This window comes from Petaurus breviceps, unplaced genomic scaffold, assembly GCF_028583685.1.
Source record: "Petaurus breviceps papuanus isolate PSGF00001 unplaced genomic scaffold, PetGlider_PUasm1.0 207, whole genome shotgun sequence".
NCBI lineage: Eukaryota > Metazoa > Chordata > Mammalia > Diprotodontia > Petauridae > Petaurus > Petaurus breviceps.
In genome coordinates, this window is record NW_027185850.1 from 23,713,089 (window position 1) to 23,730,994 (window position 17,906).

At 43.4% G+C, this 17,906-nt stretch overlaps 2 protein-coding genes and 1 pseudogene across 3 annotated transcripts in view; all 3 read right to left on the bottom strand.

Annotated features, from left to right (window-relative positions):
• LOC138164975 (sterol carrier protein 2) overlaps window positions 1-17,906 on the bottom strand; it is a 465,527-nt gene that overhangs the window by 389,197 nt on the left and 58,424 nt on the right. The window lies entirely within an intron of this gene.
• LOC138164820 (MICOS complex subunit MIC26 pseudogene) lies at window positions 6,174-7,127 on the bottom strand (annotated as a pseudogene).
• Window positions 9,794-17,906, bottom strand: part of LOC138164974 (glutathione peroxidase 7-like) — a 45,868-nt gene continuing 37,755 nt past the window's right edge. Inside the window, exons 2-3 of the mRNA XM_069092987.1 lie at window positions 12,814-13,075; window positions 9,794-12,158 (exon numbers count right to left, since the gene is read on the bottom strand). Coding sequence (XP_068949088.1) covers window positions 11,995-12,158; window positions 12,814-13,075 — 426 coding nt within the window. The 3' untranslated portion in view covers window positions 9,794-11,994. The remainder of the gene's footprint in view (window positions 12,159-12,813; window positions 13,076-17,906) is intronic.

The following is a 17,906-nucleotide window of genomic DNA, read 5'->3' on the forward strand; positions in this document are numbered from 1 at the left end:
AGAAGAGAAGAGTACAGGAGAAAAGAGGAGAGGAGAGAATGGAAGGGAAGAGGAGAGGAAAGGAGAGAGAGGGAGAGGGAAGAGGGAGGAGGAAGAGAAGGAAGGGAAAGAGAGGGAGAGAGAGAAGAGAAGAGAAGAGAAGAGAAGAGAAGAGAAGAGAAGAGAAGAGAAGAGAAGAGAAGAGAAGAGAAGAGAAGAGAAGAGAAGAGAAGAGAAGGGAAGGGAAGGGAAGGGAAGGGAAGGGAAGGGAAGGGAAGAGGAGAGGAGAGAAAAGGAGAGAGGAAAGAAGAAGAGGGGGAAGAAGAAAGGAGAGGAGAAGAGAGGAAAGGAAGAGAAAGGAAGGAAGGGGGAGGGAAGGGAAGAGAAGAGAAGAAGGCCCAATGGGGAAGGAGATGATGTTGATCTAGCACAGGAGACTGAAAAGGAGTTGGCAGAGAGAAGGAAGAAAGAGAAAACAGTGTTATAAAAGCAGAGGGAGAAGAAAGTTTCTAGGAAGAGGGATTGACTGACAGTGTCCAAAGTGGCAGAAAAGTCAGGTAAAATGAATATTGACAAAAGGATGCTAGATTTTGTAGTGACAAATTCATTGGTAACTTTGCAGTGCCCTGAGGACTGGGTCTGGACCAGGGGTGATTGGCCAAAATTCTTCACAATTTTTCAGTGTTCTGCCTTTCCCTAAATCTCATCACCCTTTGTGCTGGCTGTGATCTCCTTCCCTTTGCCCCTCAGCTCTGTCTGAGGTGGTCACTCCCATGCTGGCTTCACTCTCCTCTCCTCCCCATTTTTACCCCTTGGTGAACCAACTCAGCTCTGCAACACCCTCTATTCTCAAATCCCTTGCCCCTTGCACTATCCCTTCTCATGCCTTGCCAACCCCCAACTAGGGATGACATTCACCATTTCCCTTCTTTGATACTATTCACTTGCTGCTGAATGGAGCTGGAGGACATCAGGAAACCATGCTGATTGGGTCCATTACAGATTTGTTTTCTAATCTCCCCTGCATCCTCACAGTAAAAAGGCAGTCCTACTCCTTCCAAACCAATTTCCTTTTCCCTCATCACCTCACACCTGGACCATTGCAAAAGACAGCTGGTTTATGAGTCTGCCTCTAGGGTCCCCCCACTCCAGTTCCTCGTCTTCTCACCTGATCTTCCTAAAGCCCAAATCTGACCAGAATAAACTCCAGTGACTCTCTGTCCCCTACAGGATCAAATGTAAAATCAACTGTGGCTTTGAAAGCCCTTCGTGAGCAGGCCTTTCACTACCCACCTCACTTTAAGTTCCTCTGCCTATTCTGCAGTCCATCCCTACTGGCCTTGATGTTCCTAGCATTTGGTACTTTGCCTCTCATTTCTCTGCCTTTTCTCTGTCTGTCGTCCCTGCCCATCCCAACTCCTGAAGTGCTCCCCCTTCGCCTCTGTCTCATAGCTTTTTTGGCTTTCTTCAAGGCTCAGCTCAAATCCCAACTCCTGCAGGACTTTCCCAGCCATCCTGCTATCTATGTTGGCTACATACCGTGTTTCCCCGATAATAAGACACTGTCTTATTATATTTTTTTGGACAGAAAAACACCAGAGGGCTTATTTTCAGGGGAGGGCTTATTTTAATGAACATTGACAGCAATTTTAATAAACAGGTAAATGTGAACAAAAAAATGTACCTTTATTCAATAATGAATTCAATAAAGAACAGGATGACGCGCTCACTGCTGCAGCTCTGATTGGATGCAGCTCAGAGCGTGGCGTGCGTTTCATGGGGGGGGGGAGAACGGTGCATACAGAGGGTACCGTAATGTAGCCTGTAGTGCAGGGGATCACCTTCACTACAGTAGCAATCTCAATAGGGCTTATTTTCGGGGGAGGGCTTATTTTAGAGGAATCTTACACAGTAAGGGGAGGGCTTATTTTCGGGATAGGTCTTATTATCGGGGAAACACAGTACCTTGCCTCTCCCCAGTGTCTTCCCTCTGGGATCAACTCCCATTTACACTGTATGGATTTGGTATGTACATACTTGTCTGCCTCTATTCAGATGAAGCTCCTTGAGACAAGAATCATTTTTTTTTTGTTAAATCTAATTTTAGCTTTGCTAATGCTGAAATCCCACCTTCTATGGGAAGTTTTTTTTTGATGATCCCTCTTAATTTTATCAACTAACCCTAATTTGTCCTGCACATAACTTGTTTGCATGTGGTCTCCCCCATCTTAGACTGAGTTCCTTGAGAGTAGGGACTGTTTTTGTAATTCTTTATATCTCCAGCATTTACATAATGCCTGTCACACAGTCAGTGATTAATACATGTTTTATTGGTTGACTGATTGAAAGTTTGGCAGGGGACATGGTGTCTCCTGGGGATAACCAGCTACCCATTAGTACAAGAGGACAGAATGGGTATGAAAGGGAACAAATCAAGAAAAGTCTGGTTTCTCAGCAACAAAGCCAAATGTGATGGAAATGGAGGTCGGAGGAGGCCGTGGACTGGGGCTAAGGTAGGGCTGAGCCAGATAGGATCAAGAGGGCAGAGAAAGAGATGAGAAGCAGGTGGTTTTCACCTCAGTAGAGGTGACGTTGGCTTGGAAACATGCAGATGAGGACAGTGGAGCTAGGGACTTAGCTGCCACGGGATAAAGAATGATTAACTGATAACATCTACAGCTCCCACTCCTATGTTCTTGTAACAACAGTGGCCCAGAGACCCTATGCTCAGATTCTCTGAGTTTCAGGAGTTCTTGTAAGTTGAGACCCTTGCAGTGCAGGGAGAATGAGGTAGTGATTAGGCCCCTGGGGGCTGAGCTGGTCACTTTGTACTCTACTTTGAGGCAGTTAGGTTGTTAGAGTGGATAAAATGCAAGAAATACTGAGTTCGAATCCCGTCTCAAACATTTACCAGCCATGTGACCTTGGGCAAGTGACATTACTTGACTTTTCTAAGCCTGAGTTTCCTCCTGTGTTAAATGATGGACAATGAGACCATCTACCTCACAGTATTATTTCTGAGGACCAATGGGATATGACACTTCACAAACCTGGCAGTGCCATGCAAATGCAAGCCATGGCACACGTGGTGAAGTCAAGTCCCCAGAAGCACAGACTTTGAGAGTGAGAAGAGATGTCAATGGCCATTTAGGCTGAACCAGGCCAGCCCCTAGATGAAAACTTCCAAAGAGAAAGAGTGATCACTCCCTCCATCTGTCACTGTGGGACAGCTGTCACATGGGGTGGGGTGGGGTGTGTGTGTGTGATCACACTTGGGTTTTTTCCCACTCAATAGTATTTTATTTTTGGTGATTATACTTGTTTTGTTTGACCCCAGAGCAGACCTTGGCAGAACCAAGAACAATGGGGGTGAAAGGGGGAGTTCCAAAAAAAGAAATTTAAGCTTTGTGTCAGGGAGAACTTCCTAACAATCAAAACTGTCTAAAAGTGAAATTGGCTATTTCGGGAGGGAGTGGCTTCTCCCTCCCTGAAATGCTTCAAGCAGAGGCTACTTTTTGGGCATGTTAGAGTAGAGATGGGCTTTGTAGGTTGGCCAGCGATTTTGATTCTACACTTGTGTGACTGTGGACAAGTCACTTAATCTACCTTTTAAGGTAGATGACCTCGGAAGTTTTTTCCAGATCTAAATTTATGACCCTGTGATCTAGTCTAGCTCCCTGTTTTATAGATAAGAGAACTAAGGCCCAGGGCATGTATTATGTGGTAGGGCTGGGATTCTGACTCTGATCTTCTGACTCCAAATCCAGGGCTCTTTCTTGGTTCCTTGAATGGCACTTGGCACATCCAATCCCTGTGGCTATGACTGAACTCCCAGACCAAGCTCCAGGATAGGTAATCTGGGAACAGAGACCTCTAAGACATACTACCATCTTTTTGGCAGTCTTCATGGCAGCCTAGAAAAAATTCCAGCCTCTGGTTTCTTGAAGGTAGTACACACAGGCCTTGTCCAACCCACAGCCTATGTCTAGTTCTAGAGTCAGGAAGACCTGAATTCAAATCCTACTTCAAATCCTTACTAGCTGTGTGACCCTGGGTAAGTCATTTAACCTCTGTCTCAGTTTCCTCATCTGTAAAAGGAGAATAATAACTCCTACCTCCCAGGGTTGTGAAGATCCCATGAAGTAATACATGCAGAGCACTTTGCAGACCTTCAAGCATCATGTAAATGCTCATTATTGCTATGTGTTCTCCTTAGACCAGTCAAGTAAAAACTTCATGCTAAGCCATGTAATAGGAGTTTGGTGCATACCCGGACCACTTAAGATGGCTGGAATCTTACATGGAATAGAGCTAACGCACCTGTCCTTATCTCCATGAAGACTCCACCCACTTCTTTCTTTAAAAAAAAAATCAGGACATTTACCTGTGTCCAGTCCTGACACCCCTGGCCTGTTCTTCATGACTTCGAAAAGATCAACAGAGGCTAGAAAGCACACCTGCCACTTCTCTCTATATCCTGGGAAAGAGTCTGTCCAGTTCTGAGGATTCCAACTCACCAAAAGCAGCTATGTGCTCTCTACACTCCTAATTCTGTTGGGTTAGACATCCTCATTAGCCTTGGTCATTCTGTTCTTTTCAGTCTCAAGATCATTTTATTTAGTAGAGAAAAAGAAGTGAAATGAGAAATGAGTAGTTTTGCCTTCCTTATATTATCCACAATGGCCAGAAGTTCCTTGAGGGCAGGGACTGTTTTCTTTTAGTCTCTGCATCCCTAGCACCTAGCGCAGTGACTGAGCACACAGTAGGTACTCAACAAATGCTTGCTGATTGTCCTACCCATCCCAAGTAGCTGTCCTCTACCTTTTTGGATCTCCCTCCCACTCCCAACATAGCTTTAAAAGGTCCTATACTTTCAGGATCAAAGTAGAGAATAGAACAAGTGGGAGGTGGGATAGGAGGGAGGGAAACACAGTCGGTTTTTTACAATATATCACTATGGAAATGTTTTGCAGAGCTACACATGTACAACCTATATTGAACTGCTTATCTTCCCAGTAAGGGTGGGTGATGAGGGAGAGAATCTGGAATTCAAAGTTTTAAAATCAAATGTTTAAATATATATTATTATTATTATTTTACATGCAACTGGGAAATAAGTTATACAGGCACTGGGGCATAGAGATCCATTGTGCCCTGCTGGAAAGTCAGAGGGGGAATGGGGGAAGATATGGGAGAGAGCAGATTGGGGGAGGGGATATTCAGTGGGTTCGCTGTTTTGGGGTGGTGGGTAGGGGACAAATGGGGAGAAAATTTGTAACTCAAAATCTGGCAGAAATGAATGAGGTAAAATAAACATGAAATTCAATTTTTAAAAAAAGGTCCTATATTTTGTCTTTAGCATTTCTTGGTCTCAGTTCATCCTGAGATTTGATACTCCTGATCCCACTCTTTACCATTACCTGCCCTTGGCTCAATCCTTTGTGTGTGTCTTTGCAAAATGTCTGAAAAGATAAGTGGGAACCAGAATGTAAAGGGTTTTAATTTGATGGCTCTCTGAAGGATACATGCCTCCTAACATGGAGATACCTTGCCTAACATGGACGTGCCTTGCATTCTGCCTTTTCCTACCATGAGGGTGCTACAACAGGCTGTGTCTTTAAAATCAACCAGATAGCCTCTCTCTTTCCTACTATTTGCAGAGGGGGAAGATCCCCATTTTCTCACAGTATGGAAGCCACAAACTGAACCAGAAGGGGTGATATGTCCCCGCTTTTTTACCCCAGCTCTGAGAAGTGGGCCTTGGGTCCCTTTACTGTGTTGTCTGTTCTCAGGTGCCATTTCTGGGAACCTCCAGGACCTCGGAGTTCAAGCCATGGTGACCTTGGAGCCAGGACTCTGGGAGGGATGTTGCAGTCAGCCCGCCATGCAGGGAAGACTGAAGAAGTCTTGGACTGAAGCCTCAGGTGGGTTTGGATTTGGAATTTAGGACTATGTGATCTATAGGAACTAAGCTAAACTGAGTTGAATCCCCTCGCCATCCCCAGAGACTGGAGTGGTTAAAAGGAGGATTAAGCCCCACATGTAAGAGAGCAAATTCACATATTTGTGATTATAATTTTTGTATAACTTGGTAAAAGTTAATCTGACTGGTGAAATGTAATGCCACTGATCTTCAGAAGGGGAAGGAAGGGGCACAGAGCAATCCAGTGTTATACTAAAATGGGTGATGTGTATTTCATTCTTTTTTTTTGTATTTACTTAGAATTTTAATTATGTACATGAATAGCAACATGAGGACAAGGAGTTCTAGGACTTATAAATTATCTCTAGGTGAAAGAATATTAGACCAGTTCGTTCAGCGATATGGCATCACCAGAGATAAGGAGGGGCATAAATGTAGTCTTTCCTGAAAAAGAAAGACACTTTATTGCATTCAATATCAACATCTCTGGTATCTTTCTTTATCTGTTCAAAATATTGGTTTCTGCATGGAGTCTCTGGAGTACATCTGTTGAAAATGGGCAGCACCATGGCTATCCTATTTATTTCTTTGTTTGGATGGCTGCTTCACATCTTCAGCCTTCTCCCGGTTTGCATCTGTTTACAAAGTATGTCTTCCACACATCTTCTAGGATTATATATACTCGCAAACCCCAATCATACAATTTCTCTCCATTGACCTGTGCAAATTCAAAAGCCTCTTGTGGATAATACACAGATGCAGTAATGCTCATGAAACCAACTGGATACACGAGCTTCTTTAATTTTGAACCTTTAGCAAAAAAGTATCCCAAAATTCCAGAAAAACCAATCACACCAAGTCTTGGCAAAAATCCTGGAGGTGGATTTTTAAAAAGTTCACAGCTGGCTACTCCTTGTTGAATGGCAGCATCTATTGTGGGCTTAGTTTTGTCATAAGCAACCTGAAACCAACATGTATATGGCACAGCATACTTTCTAAGTTGTGAAATGCCTTCCTCCAGGGGGCTTCTTGGTTCCTCCACATATTTGGACTCAAAGTTTGGAATTGAGTAGAGTGAAAGCTCATCAACTCTGACTGAACATTTATCCCTTTTTTCCTTTTTATGAGATGCGTTGACTTTGAAGGAGAGAAGACTCAGGCTGGCAGAACCTGCTGACTACTGAATTACCTTGAACATGTTGCAGGCCTCAGCAGCGTATCTGGCTTGGGGGTCACCTCAGTTTTTCTGTATATTTCATTCTAAAGGCAATAGGGTGCCAATGACGTTTCTTAAGGAATGATAAGAGTGTACTTGTGCTTTAGGGAAATCACTTTGACTGCTATATGGAGGATGGAATGGAGAAAGGACCGAGAAGAGTCAGGAGGACCAATTAGGACCTTACTGTGATAGTCAATAGAGAAATGATGATGCCTGAACTAGGGTGATGATTGCGTGACTGGAGAGAAGGGGGGCAGAAGTGAGAGACATTGTAGAAGAAGAATGGACCAGACCTGGTAACTGATTGGATATGAGAGATGAGGAACAAGGAAGGCTAAAGGATGCCTGTGTTCTTCATTAAAGTGAGGGGAGAGGGGAAAGACTGCCTAGTGAAAGGATCAAAGCTGAGCACTGACCATGGCTTCCAAAGGACACAGAAGGATGGGTACATGAATTGGGCCTTAGGAAGAGAGAAGCTAAGGGCTTGGAGGCATTGTGGGCTCGGGCCTTGTCCCTAAGGTAATAAGGAATTGGGTAGCCAGCCCACTGGAGGCAGAGTGGTTAGACATGGTCCATCTGTAGGCTTTATAGGCATATAGACATATAGAATTATATAGACATGCAGAATTAACTAACCTGCCTCCAGTTTGTGATGGATTTGGGGATTCTGATGTTTTGGGGGGTGTCGCTGCAGACTGTCTAACTCCCAAGTGGCTGGATGCCCCCGGGTGATGTACATGGGATTTCTAGTATTGGTTCTGTGAGGGAGGTGTCATCAGATAGGAGTCTGCTTGAAGTTTTGCCTCAGGTGGTTTGGCTTCCTCCATACTGTTCTGTGCCAGCATCCTATTGTTCTGAGCAACATCGTCCATGTCCATCCTGCCCCAACCCTAACATATGCCAAAACCCAAGACTGAACTTCTAAAATATCAGCAAAGTATCCTGGAGATGGTAAGACATTCATGCAGGCCTTCCCCTTGCCATACCAAGGGTCACTTCATGGTTCTGAACCTGGATACTCTTCAGCTTCTCCCCAGGAAGATGTGGGACAGCATAGTCTTGTACTAACTGCAAGTCCTTGCCTCAGTCACAAGGGCTTTGGCAGCATCCCTAGCTGCCCTCTGGCACAGTGGAATGCAACCCTTCAGGGAAGGACTGGTGGGATTTCAGTGGCGCCACCCCACAAAAGGGCTGGTTCCCCACTCAGGCACCAGTCTGATGCCACACAAATTATTAGAGACTTCACAGAATATCTGATCTAGATGTAACTTTAGCAATCATCTAGCTAACTCTCTTATTTAATAGAAGAGGAAACTAAGATCCAGGGAGGGGAAGCAACTTGCCTCAGACCACAAAGAAAATTGAGAGTAAAATCTCATGATGCCTCTTTACTGTTCATTTAAAGGAAAGACACGCCTGGGAAGAGAATACAGGAAAACCCTTGAACTATGAGGAGCAGGGAGTTTCAGGAGGGCATCTGGTGGGGAAAGCCAAATGGTGGAGATGGGGAGAGGTATGGATGGGAAGTAGAAACTGAAAGTGGAAGAGAGAAAGGACAAACAGAAAGAAAATGTGGGACTTCACAAATTATCTTTTTGTCTCAGGTTAACCTAGTTCCCAGGGTCATTCATGTTAAAGGACATTTATTTCCTAGAAGAGGAAAAAGAAACACAGAAGCATGATGGAAAGAACATGGCTCTACTCCCAGATCTGCCAATAACATCCTGTGGAAATCACTTCACCTCCATGATTCTTGGTTTCCTCTGCTATAAAGTGAGGAGTTTGGACTATATGGTCTCCAGTTCTAACAATCTGTGTTTTAAGTCTTTTCTAAGGATCCTCCCAGCTATCAAATTTTATATGCTAATATTCTATACTCTAAGGCCTTCTAAGTCTAATATTTTAAAGTCATTCACAGCTCTAACAATTTATAGTATAACATCCTGTTTTAATGTTCTAAGTTCTAAGCCCTTCTTACAGCTCTAACATTCTATATTCTAATACTTGATATATTCTGCAGTTATCTCCAGCCCTAACATCCTATGTTCTAATGTTACAAGTTCTAAAGTTGCTTCTAATGCTAATATTCTATGTTCTAACATTCCATTTTTTAAAGTTACTTCCAGTCCTAGCATTTTATATTCTAACACCTTATAGTCTAATATTCTAGGTCCTAAAGTAATTTACAACACTAATGTTCTATTCCTAACATCCTATATTCTAAGGTTATTTCTAGTCCTAATATTTTATGTTCTAACAGCTTATGTTCTAATATTCTCTAAGGGAATTCACAATTCTAACATTCCATGTTCTAATATCACATATTGCGTCTAAGGTAACATTTTATATCCTAACGTCTTATGTTCTAATATTCTAAGGTAATTTACAATTCTTAATATTCTGTGTTCTAACTTTTAGGGTCACTCTTAATCCAAACATTTTGTGTTCTAATATTCTATGTCTAAGGTTTGCATCTCTTAGTATTCTGTGTTCTAAAATCCTAGTCTAAGGTCATTCTAAGCGCCGCCATTTGTTGTGCTTAGTTTGGAAGTCCATAATAGTTGTCACTTTATTTCACCTTGTGTGCTAGGGTGTACCTCACTCTGACAGACTGGGTTTTATGGTCAGTTTCACTCCTTTGTATTTCCCAGGACTCAAGAACCATTGACTGATTTTGTTTTCCATATGCCTTTATTATCAAAATGGATGTGTTTGCATACATGGAATGAGTCATCAGTGAGGGTAAAATTGTACCAAGGAAGAGCTGGGCCCCACAGTCAGGCAGGCAGGCGGGTCCTCTGGTCTGGGTACGTCAGGGTGTCCATGGCTACAGGCGGCTAGCATTTAGTTTTTTGTTAAGGGATTAGGGAAGGCAGCAGTGGTAGAGATTATCATGAAAGATGCTAGCAGTTGATAGACCTCTCTCTCCCCTTGACTCACCATGACCTGGCCTAAACCTCTTTCCCTCTTATCACCCCCAACTTTCTCCTGCTCCTCTTCTCCTAAAATGGCAACAAAGGTGCTTCTAACATGTTAATTATTCATCTCACCTCATCAGAAACTGAAGGATTAGGCCAGTGCCCTGAATAGGGAGGCAGAAGATCTGGGGTCTAGTTCTGGCTCTGCCTGGTTTGCTGCGTGACCTTGGTCAAGGAACTTTTCCTGTCTGGGTCTCAGTTTCCTCCTCTGTAAAATCCCACTTGTCAAGGATGTTAGAGAGGGGATTCATGTTCAGGTATAGATTGGACTAGATCCAATGAGATTACAATGGTAAAGCTATTGAAAACTACAGTAGCCACATCAGTGGAAACATTTATTCAGTTTCTGATGGTCTCTGAGAGTCCTTCCAGCTCAAAAATTCTGAAGAGATTCTGAGGGGCTTGAACTGTGTGGTCTTCAGGGTTCCCTCCACACTGTAACAAGCTGTGAATAATAGGGGGCATCCTTAGTTGGACCCCAAGTGTGGCAGACAAGCTCCTTACCCTACTTCCTGGGCCCTGCTTTAAGGAGAGCTGTGATCAGCAAGGTCCTGGAGGGGTGGTTGGTTTCATAGTCACAAGGGACTGTCAAGAATCCTTGGGATATTAGGAATAGAAGACACATCAGAGACCATTTAATTCAACCAGGCCTCATTTTACAAGTGGGAAAAATGGAATCCAGAGAAAGAAAGCAACCTATGCAGGATCACAGAGGGAAGTTTGTACCTCTCCCATAATTGGAATTAGCATTAGGCCTCCTTAATTCCAGTTTGGTCTTCTTAGTAGTGGGAATCATCCTGGGGTTTCAATACTTTTTATTTACCAGAGTCCTTCACCCCCTCCTTCTCTCTCTCCCTCCTCCTCCCACAGGTACTAGGATCTTCCATCCTCTCTTCCCCACTGTCTCTGGCACTTACTCCCAGGTCTGCTCACATAGGCATTTTGAAATTGGTTGGTAATTTCTCACTGGCAGAGAATTCTGACTAGTTAGTTAGTTCTTTTTGATTGTGAGTTTCTGTTGACTACAGGTCTTATTGGCTAGTGAGGTTTGATTGGTCAAACAGTTCTCATTGGCTACAAATTCTTTTTGGGTTTCTAAGTTCTTTATTGCTCACGAGTTATTATTGGCTACAAAGATATTATTTCTTGCTGCTGAGTCCTTATTGGTCCCAAATTTGTATTAGTTACTGAGATCTTACTAACAATTCTTATAGGCTACGAGGACTTCTTATTGGGCACAAGTTGTACTGGTTACTTACTAGGCACAAGTTCTCATAGGTTGATAAGGAATTCTTATTGGTCACAAGTTGTCACTTTTTCCTGAGATCTTAGCCACAAGCTCTTTTAGGCTGATGAGTCTTTATTGATCGCAGGTTCTTACTGGTTACTCAGAACTTAATAGCTACAAATTTTCATAGGCTGATGAGGAATCTTACTGGCTACAAGCTCTTATTACCTCCTGAGCACTGATTGACCAGAAGCTCTTGGAGGCTGCTGGGTCCTTATTGACTCCAAGCTCTCATTAGTCACTGAGATCTTAGTAGCCACATTCTTATGAAGAATTCTCATTGGCCACAAGTTCTTATTGGCCATAAGTTCTTACAAGCTGCTGAGTGTTTATTGGTCCCTAGTTGTAACTTGGAAGATATTCTGAGATATTAGTAGCCACAAATTCTTAGAAATTATTGAGTTCTTATTGGCACCAAGTTCTTATTGATTCTGGTCTAGATTAAATGTAGAAAATATATCACTGAAAGTCCAAGATTTTTCTCCCTGGGTTTGAAGAGCAAGGAAAGAGGAATCTCTCCCTGCAAGGCACCTGTGGGAAAAAACCTGGCATTCACATTTTGTATTCACATTTAGCATTGTGAAGTCAAGGAAAAAGTCAAGAGTGATTATAACTCATCCTTCTTCCCTAGGATGAGTTTCCCCACAAGCTCATGGATCTTGGGTCGAATCTCCTCCACTGACACAGTTGAGTCCCAGGCTCCCACCACTTTTCCATTCGGGGCTACTAGGTACTTCCAGAAATTCCAAGTTGGCTCCTCCCCTGAGGATTCTGAGTAAAAAAGAAGATGAGAAAAGCACATAACCTTGGGTGGTCTTCATCTCCACACTGGGGGTTGGGGCCTAGGAGTCTGGGGAAAGAGGTTTCTAGATTACGTGGACCAGACCTTCTCTCTTACTCCACTTACTTCTTTTCTCCTCCACTCCTGAGATTTCACCATTAGCACTCATCTCTCTGGCACTGTACCTGTGCAAAAGCACTTCCACGTCCTGAGGGGAAGAACACCATAAACCATTCTGTTCTCAGCCACTGATTCCTCAGTGTGAGTGGCTTTCTGATCCTTTCCTGAGAGCACTCCCTTCATAGTGAAGGTGACCATACTCGAGGCATGTTTTAGAGAATCTGCTCTCAGGAAGCTAACATTCTACTGAAGGGATACAGTATGTTTACAGATAAACAAATCCAATTCAATTCAATGAGCATTTATTAAGTACTTGTCTTAGAAAGTTGCCCAAGTCACTGAGACTGACTTGCCCACAGTTACAGAGCCAATGTGTGGCAGAGGTGGGACACAGTAGCTGTTTTATAAATGCTCCTTAGATTGTTTTGAATAAGATGTGTCAATCCTAGGGGACCAGAAAAACTTGAGACACTGTTTGCTAGGATGACTAGACTGGCCTTGAGTTCCCCTAAGGACAAAGCTCACCAATTAGATACTTGAAGGCAGCATTGGCCCCAGTACCACGGACAGCGATCTTGCTGAACATGGGGAAGGAGACTCCGTAAGTCTTCCGGGCAAAGTTCTCAATCTCCTTGTTGGTGTCTGGCTCCTGCTGGCCAAATTGGTTGCAAGGAAAGGCCAGCACATTGAAATGGTGTGGGCCCAAGTCCCGCTGTAGCTGCTGAAGGGCTCGGTAGTGCTGATCCGTGTAGCCACACTCACTGGCCACATTGACAACCAGTGACACCTGGGGAAAGAGGATAAATTTTTATTGATTGATTGACACACTCACAGATTTGGATGACCAAGCACACATGCAGGATGAGCTATGGAGTAAACACAGACACAGGGATGACAGCAATGACAAACAACATTTCTAACGGATCTTCTTGTCACAGAGACTTCTGGGCATTAGGGGAGATGCAGAGTTTAAGATTCAGGCCCTGTCTTCAGGAAGCCTACAATCTGGTAGATTAATAGGACACAAATACATGTAAGTGTGAGACACAGTGTTAAATGATATATACTAATAAAAACATGTATGTGTACACACACACAGATGTAAATAAAATCCCCCTTCTGCAGGGAAGCATTTTCTTATGCCCCAGGATGCCAGGGCCTTTCTTCTGAGATTATCTCCAATTGCTCATGTATAGATCTTGTTTACAATCTTCAAACATTTATTATGTGTAAGGGACAGTGGTCAAGTACAGGTATACAAGAAAAGGCAAAAATAGTTCCTTCCCTAAAGGAACATACAATTTAATGTGGGAAGACACAAACAACTATTTACAAAGCAGAAATGTTCATATAAATTGGTATATATATATCTATACACATATATGTGAATATATGTATAATAACTGGCATTTAGATAGGGCTTTAAGTTTTACAAAATGCTTTATAAATATGATCTCATTTTATGTATTATCTCATTATATATATCATAGATCCTATATGTGCATTTATATATTTTAAATAATTTATCATCTCCACGCGAATAACCTCTAGCCCTAGTTTCTCTTCTGATCTTTTGTGCCATTTCACAAACCATCTATTGGTTATTCAACCAGATGTCTCATGGACATCATAAATTCAACCTGTCTAAAGCACAACTTACCTTCCACCACAAACCCTTCCTTCATATGAACTTCCCTATTACTGTTACGGCCACCACTGTCCTCCCAGTCACCAGGCTCACAACCTGGATGTCATTCTTGACTTCTCACTCTCAACTCCCCTATACCCAATCAGTTTCCAAGTCCTGCTGATTCTAACTTCACAACATCTTTCCTCCACCCCATCTCTCCTCTGCCATTGCCACCAGCCTGGTGCAGTTATTTATCACTTCATGCTTAGAATACTTCAATAGCCTTCTGGTTGGCTTCCTTGCCTCTAGCCTCTCCCCACTCAAATCTATCCTACCAAGCCATCTGAGTACAGGTCTCACCTGTCATTCCCCTCCCTATTAAAGAAACTACAGGGACTCATTATTATCTCCAGCATCAAATAGAAAGTCTGTTTGGGTTTTGAAGACTTTTATAAGCCAACTACTTCCTATCATTCCAACTTTCTTAAACTCTCCTCTCTATACTCTAAGCTCCAGTGGCACTGGTCTCTCTGCTGTTTCTCAAGCAGGACACTCTCTCTCTGAACTCTTGAGTGTTTTCACTGGCTGTTCCCAATTTCTGGAATACTCACTCATCTTTCCTTCCTGCCTTCTCCAGCTTCCTTCAAATCTCAGCTAGGAACCTGCCTTCTGCTTAACCCTGCTTACCTCACAAAAGGCGGAAGGCAGCATCTGGTCTCAGACACTTACCAGCTATATGACCCTGAGCAAGCCTCTTAAAACCCCCACTGCTTCCCAAAAAATCCATATTCTGCAAGAAGTCTTTCCTGATTCCCTGGTTAAGGCTAGGTCCTTCCCTCTGAGACTACCTCCAATTTATATGAATGTTTCTCCTTTGTAAATAGTTATTTGTTTGTCAGCCTCCCAGCATTAGATTGTATGTTCCTTGAGGGCAGGAACTATTTTTGCCTTTCCTTGTATACCTGTATAGTTTAGCACAGTGCCTTACACACAATAAATATTTGCTAATCGTAAACAAGATCTATACACAAGAAATTGAAGATAATTTCAAAAGAAATAATCTCAGAAGGAAGGCAAGGGGGCAGCTATGCATGGCACAGTGAATAGAGCACTGGCCCTGGAGTCAGGAGGACCTGAGTTCAAATCCAGTCTCAGACACTTAACACTTACTAGCTACGTGACCTTGGGCAAGTCACTTAACCCCAATTGCCCTGCCTTCCCCACTCAAAAAAAAAAAGACAAAAGCAAAAAAACAAAAAACAAAATAAGTGCTTGTTCACTGACTGACATTGGATGGGATCTGTGATCTCCTTAGTATACATATATGCCAGTATGCTGTCAATTGGATATGCTGCAATGAATAGAGTTCTGGGTCTGTAGTCAGAAAAAAACTGAGTTCAAATCCAGTCTGAGTGACCCTGTGAAAGTCACTTCATCTCTGTCTGCCTCAGTTTCCTCAACTGTAAAATGGGACTAATAATAGCACCTACCTTGAAAGGTTGTGCTGAGGCTTAAATGAGAACATTTGTAAAGTACTTAGTCCAGTGCCTGGTGCATTGTAGCCATCTCCTAAATGCTTGTTTTCTCCCCTTTCCCATTAACCAGTTTGTTTTTTTAGACTAGCCCTGCGATTTCAATGAGACAGTGAACTAAGGCCTGGACCTTCCTTCCCTCATGAGTATCAGCACCTTGGCAGCTCACAGGCTGACATGGAGCCCTGAGAAGTGCTGTGTCCTGCCAGGATATGATAGAAACAGGTCTTGAATAGGACTCAGGGGACTCCTCTCTCTATTAGGTATCATTCCTTCTCATATATGTGTATCTATCCACACACCCAGATGTGTAGGGCTGACCTTGAAATTTCATCCCCAGATGAAGAAGCTGCCTCTCCCAATGCAGACTGGCACCTTCTTGGGCTCACAGTCTTGGAGAGTTGCCTGGGGCACTGAGAGCTCAAGTGACCTGCCCAGGCTGAGTCTGAGCAAGACTAGAACCCAGGTCTTCCAGACTCTCCAAGGACAGCTCTCTGTCCACAAAGTCACACTACCTCTCATGGCTTACACAGACACCTAAAGACAGAATCATGTGCAGGAGCATGACCACATCTACAAAAGCACAGGCGTCTGATTTCTTAGATCATGCTCATACATGTATATAAGTATGTTCCCAGTCATGTATATAATGTACCCAGTCCAAACATTCATAGACAACCCACAGAATATGCATGCTTATTGATCCTTAGACCATCCCAGAATGACAGCATGGCAAGTAGGCTTGGGAGGAATCACTGTGGTCCTCTAGTTCAACCTGGCCCAACCACATTAGGATTGTTCTTTGTTTCTACACTTCTTCCATTAAAAAAAGAAAGAAATCCATTCTCAGGGCCAACCTTTAGAGTTGGGTAGTCTTCTCTATGAATTAGCACCAACTCTTCTAGGAAGGAGGGGAGGAAAAAGGTCAGACTTCTGGGGCAGGGCTAAAATATCCCCCCCACCCCCACCCCCCAATCACAGAGTTGTCTAGGATGAAGCCTTTTAAAATATATTTGCATTTTCACACTGGGCTTGGCTTTCCTTATCTGTCAGAAAGGAATAATAATAGTGCACTTCCAGGCCCAGGCAGGTTTTAAATTGCTTCCCCTATCCTCTGTCATGCGAACTTCCCGACTTTACCTTATAAGGAGGGAGGGTGTCCATACAGCAGGCCTGTGATTTTGTCCAACAGCTGCAGATTGCAACCTGTCTATAACTTAGTAGGTAAGGCTTAGGGTATGTAAGTGGCCATTTGGATACTAATATTATCCAACTGCATGACCATAAATGGCTGGGCGGGTGAAGAGTCTAGAGGCCATTCCATGTGAGGATCTCGCCATGCGAGGATCAGTGGAGAGCCCTAGGCATGGTTAGCCTGGAAAAAAGAGCCCAGGGGGATGGGAGAGCTTAGTTCAAGGTACTCAAGAACTGTCACGTGGAAGAGGGAAGCCTTGTTCAATTCGGCCCCTAAGGGCCCTCCCAACTGGGAGGGGCTAAAAAGTGCCAAGATGTCAATTGAGATTTGAGGTTCAGAAAAACTTCCCATACCTTTGAGAAGTGGTTCGAGCGACCTCAGGAGGAAGCTCTTGGATTTTCCTCCCTGGTCTTCAAATCTCACCTGTGTGACTGACTATTTATTAAGGGCTCGACTAGGTTGGACAAAATCAAGGGTTCCTCACCTGGGGCTCATGGTGTCCTGTATCCCTTTGGCAATTTGGCAAAGAAGTGGAGCCCTTTGCAGAATTGTGGGGTTTTTAAATAATTTTTTAAAATGCTAAATTTAAGACAGAGATTAATGAAAATAAAGGGAAATTTTCCCATCCAAGTTCCTGGACCTCCCTGAAATCTCTCCATGTGTACGCTAGATTAAGGAGACCTGGACTAAATGAATGCACACTTCAGGTCTTCCATAACTTTATAATTCTGTGATATTATAATAAATAATAACATATTATTGACATAACAGCATAGTACTTTTCAGGTTTGATCAACCACCAATGAAGAAATGTTTATTAATGGCTTAGATGATGGAGAACTGTGTCAAGGACTGAAGGCATGAAAAATAAATGTGAGATGGCCTTTGCCTTTTCTTCCCATGGCTTTCTGAGGCTGGCAGTAGCCAATTATGCCCATTTCACAGAGGAGGAAAGTGCAGGGACTTGGCCATGGTCAGACCAAGGGCTAATTAGTGGCAGAGGAGGGGCTCACTTAGGGTGACTGGTCTGTAAATCAGGTTCTATGAACTGCCCCAATATGGGTTCTGGCTGGTCTGGCAAGCTGTGGCCTGGCCTTGCAGTGTATCTCTGGGGAGCCCCAAAGGAGTGAGGGCATCCCTAGGCCTGCCTCTGCCAGTTACTTTGAGCATGACTTGGGGTAAGTCACTCGTGGGACCTCAGTTTCCTGCCATATAAAATGGGGTTGGGGGAGAAGGCTGGACCAGTTTTCCTGTGAAGTCC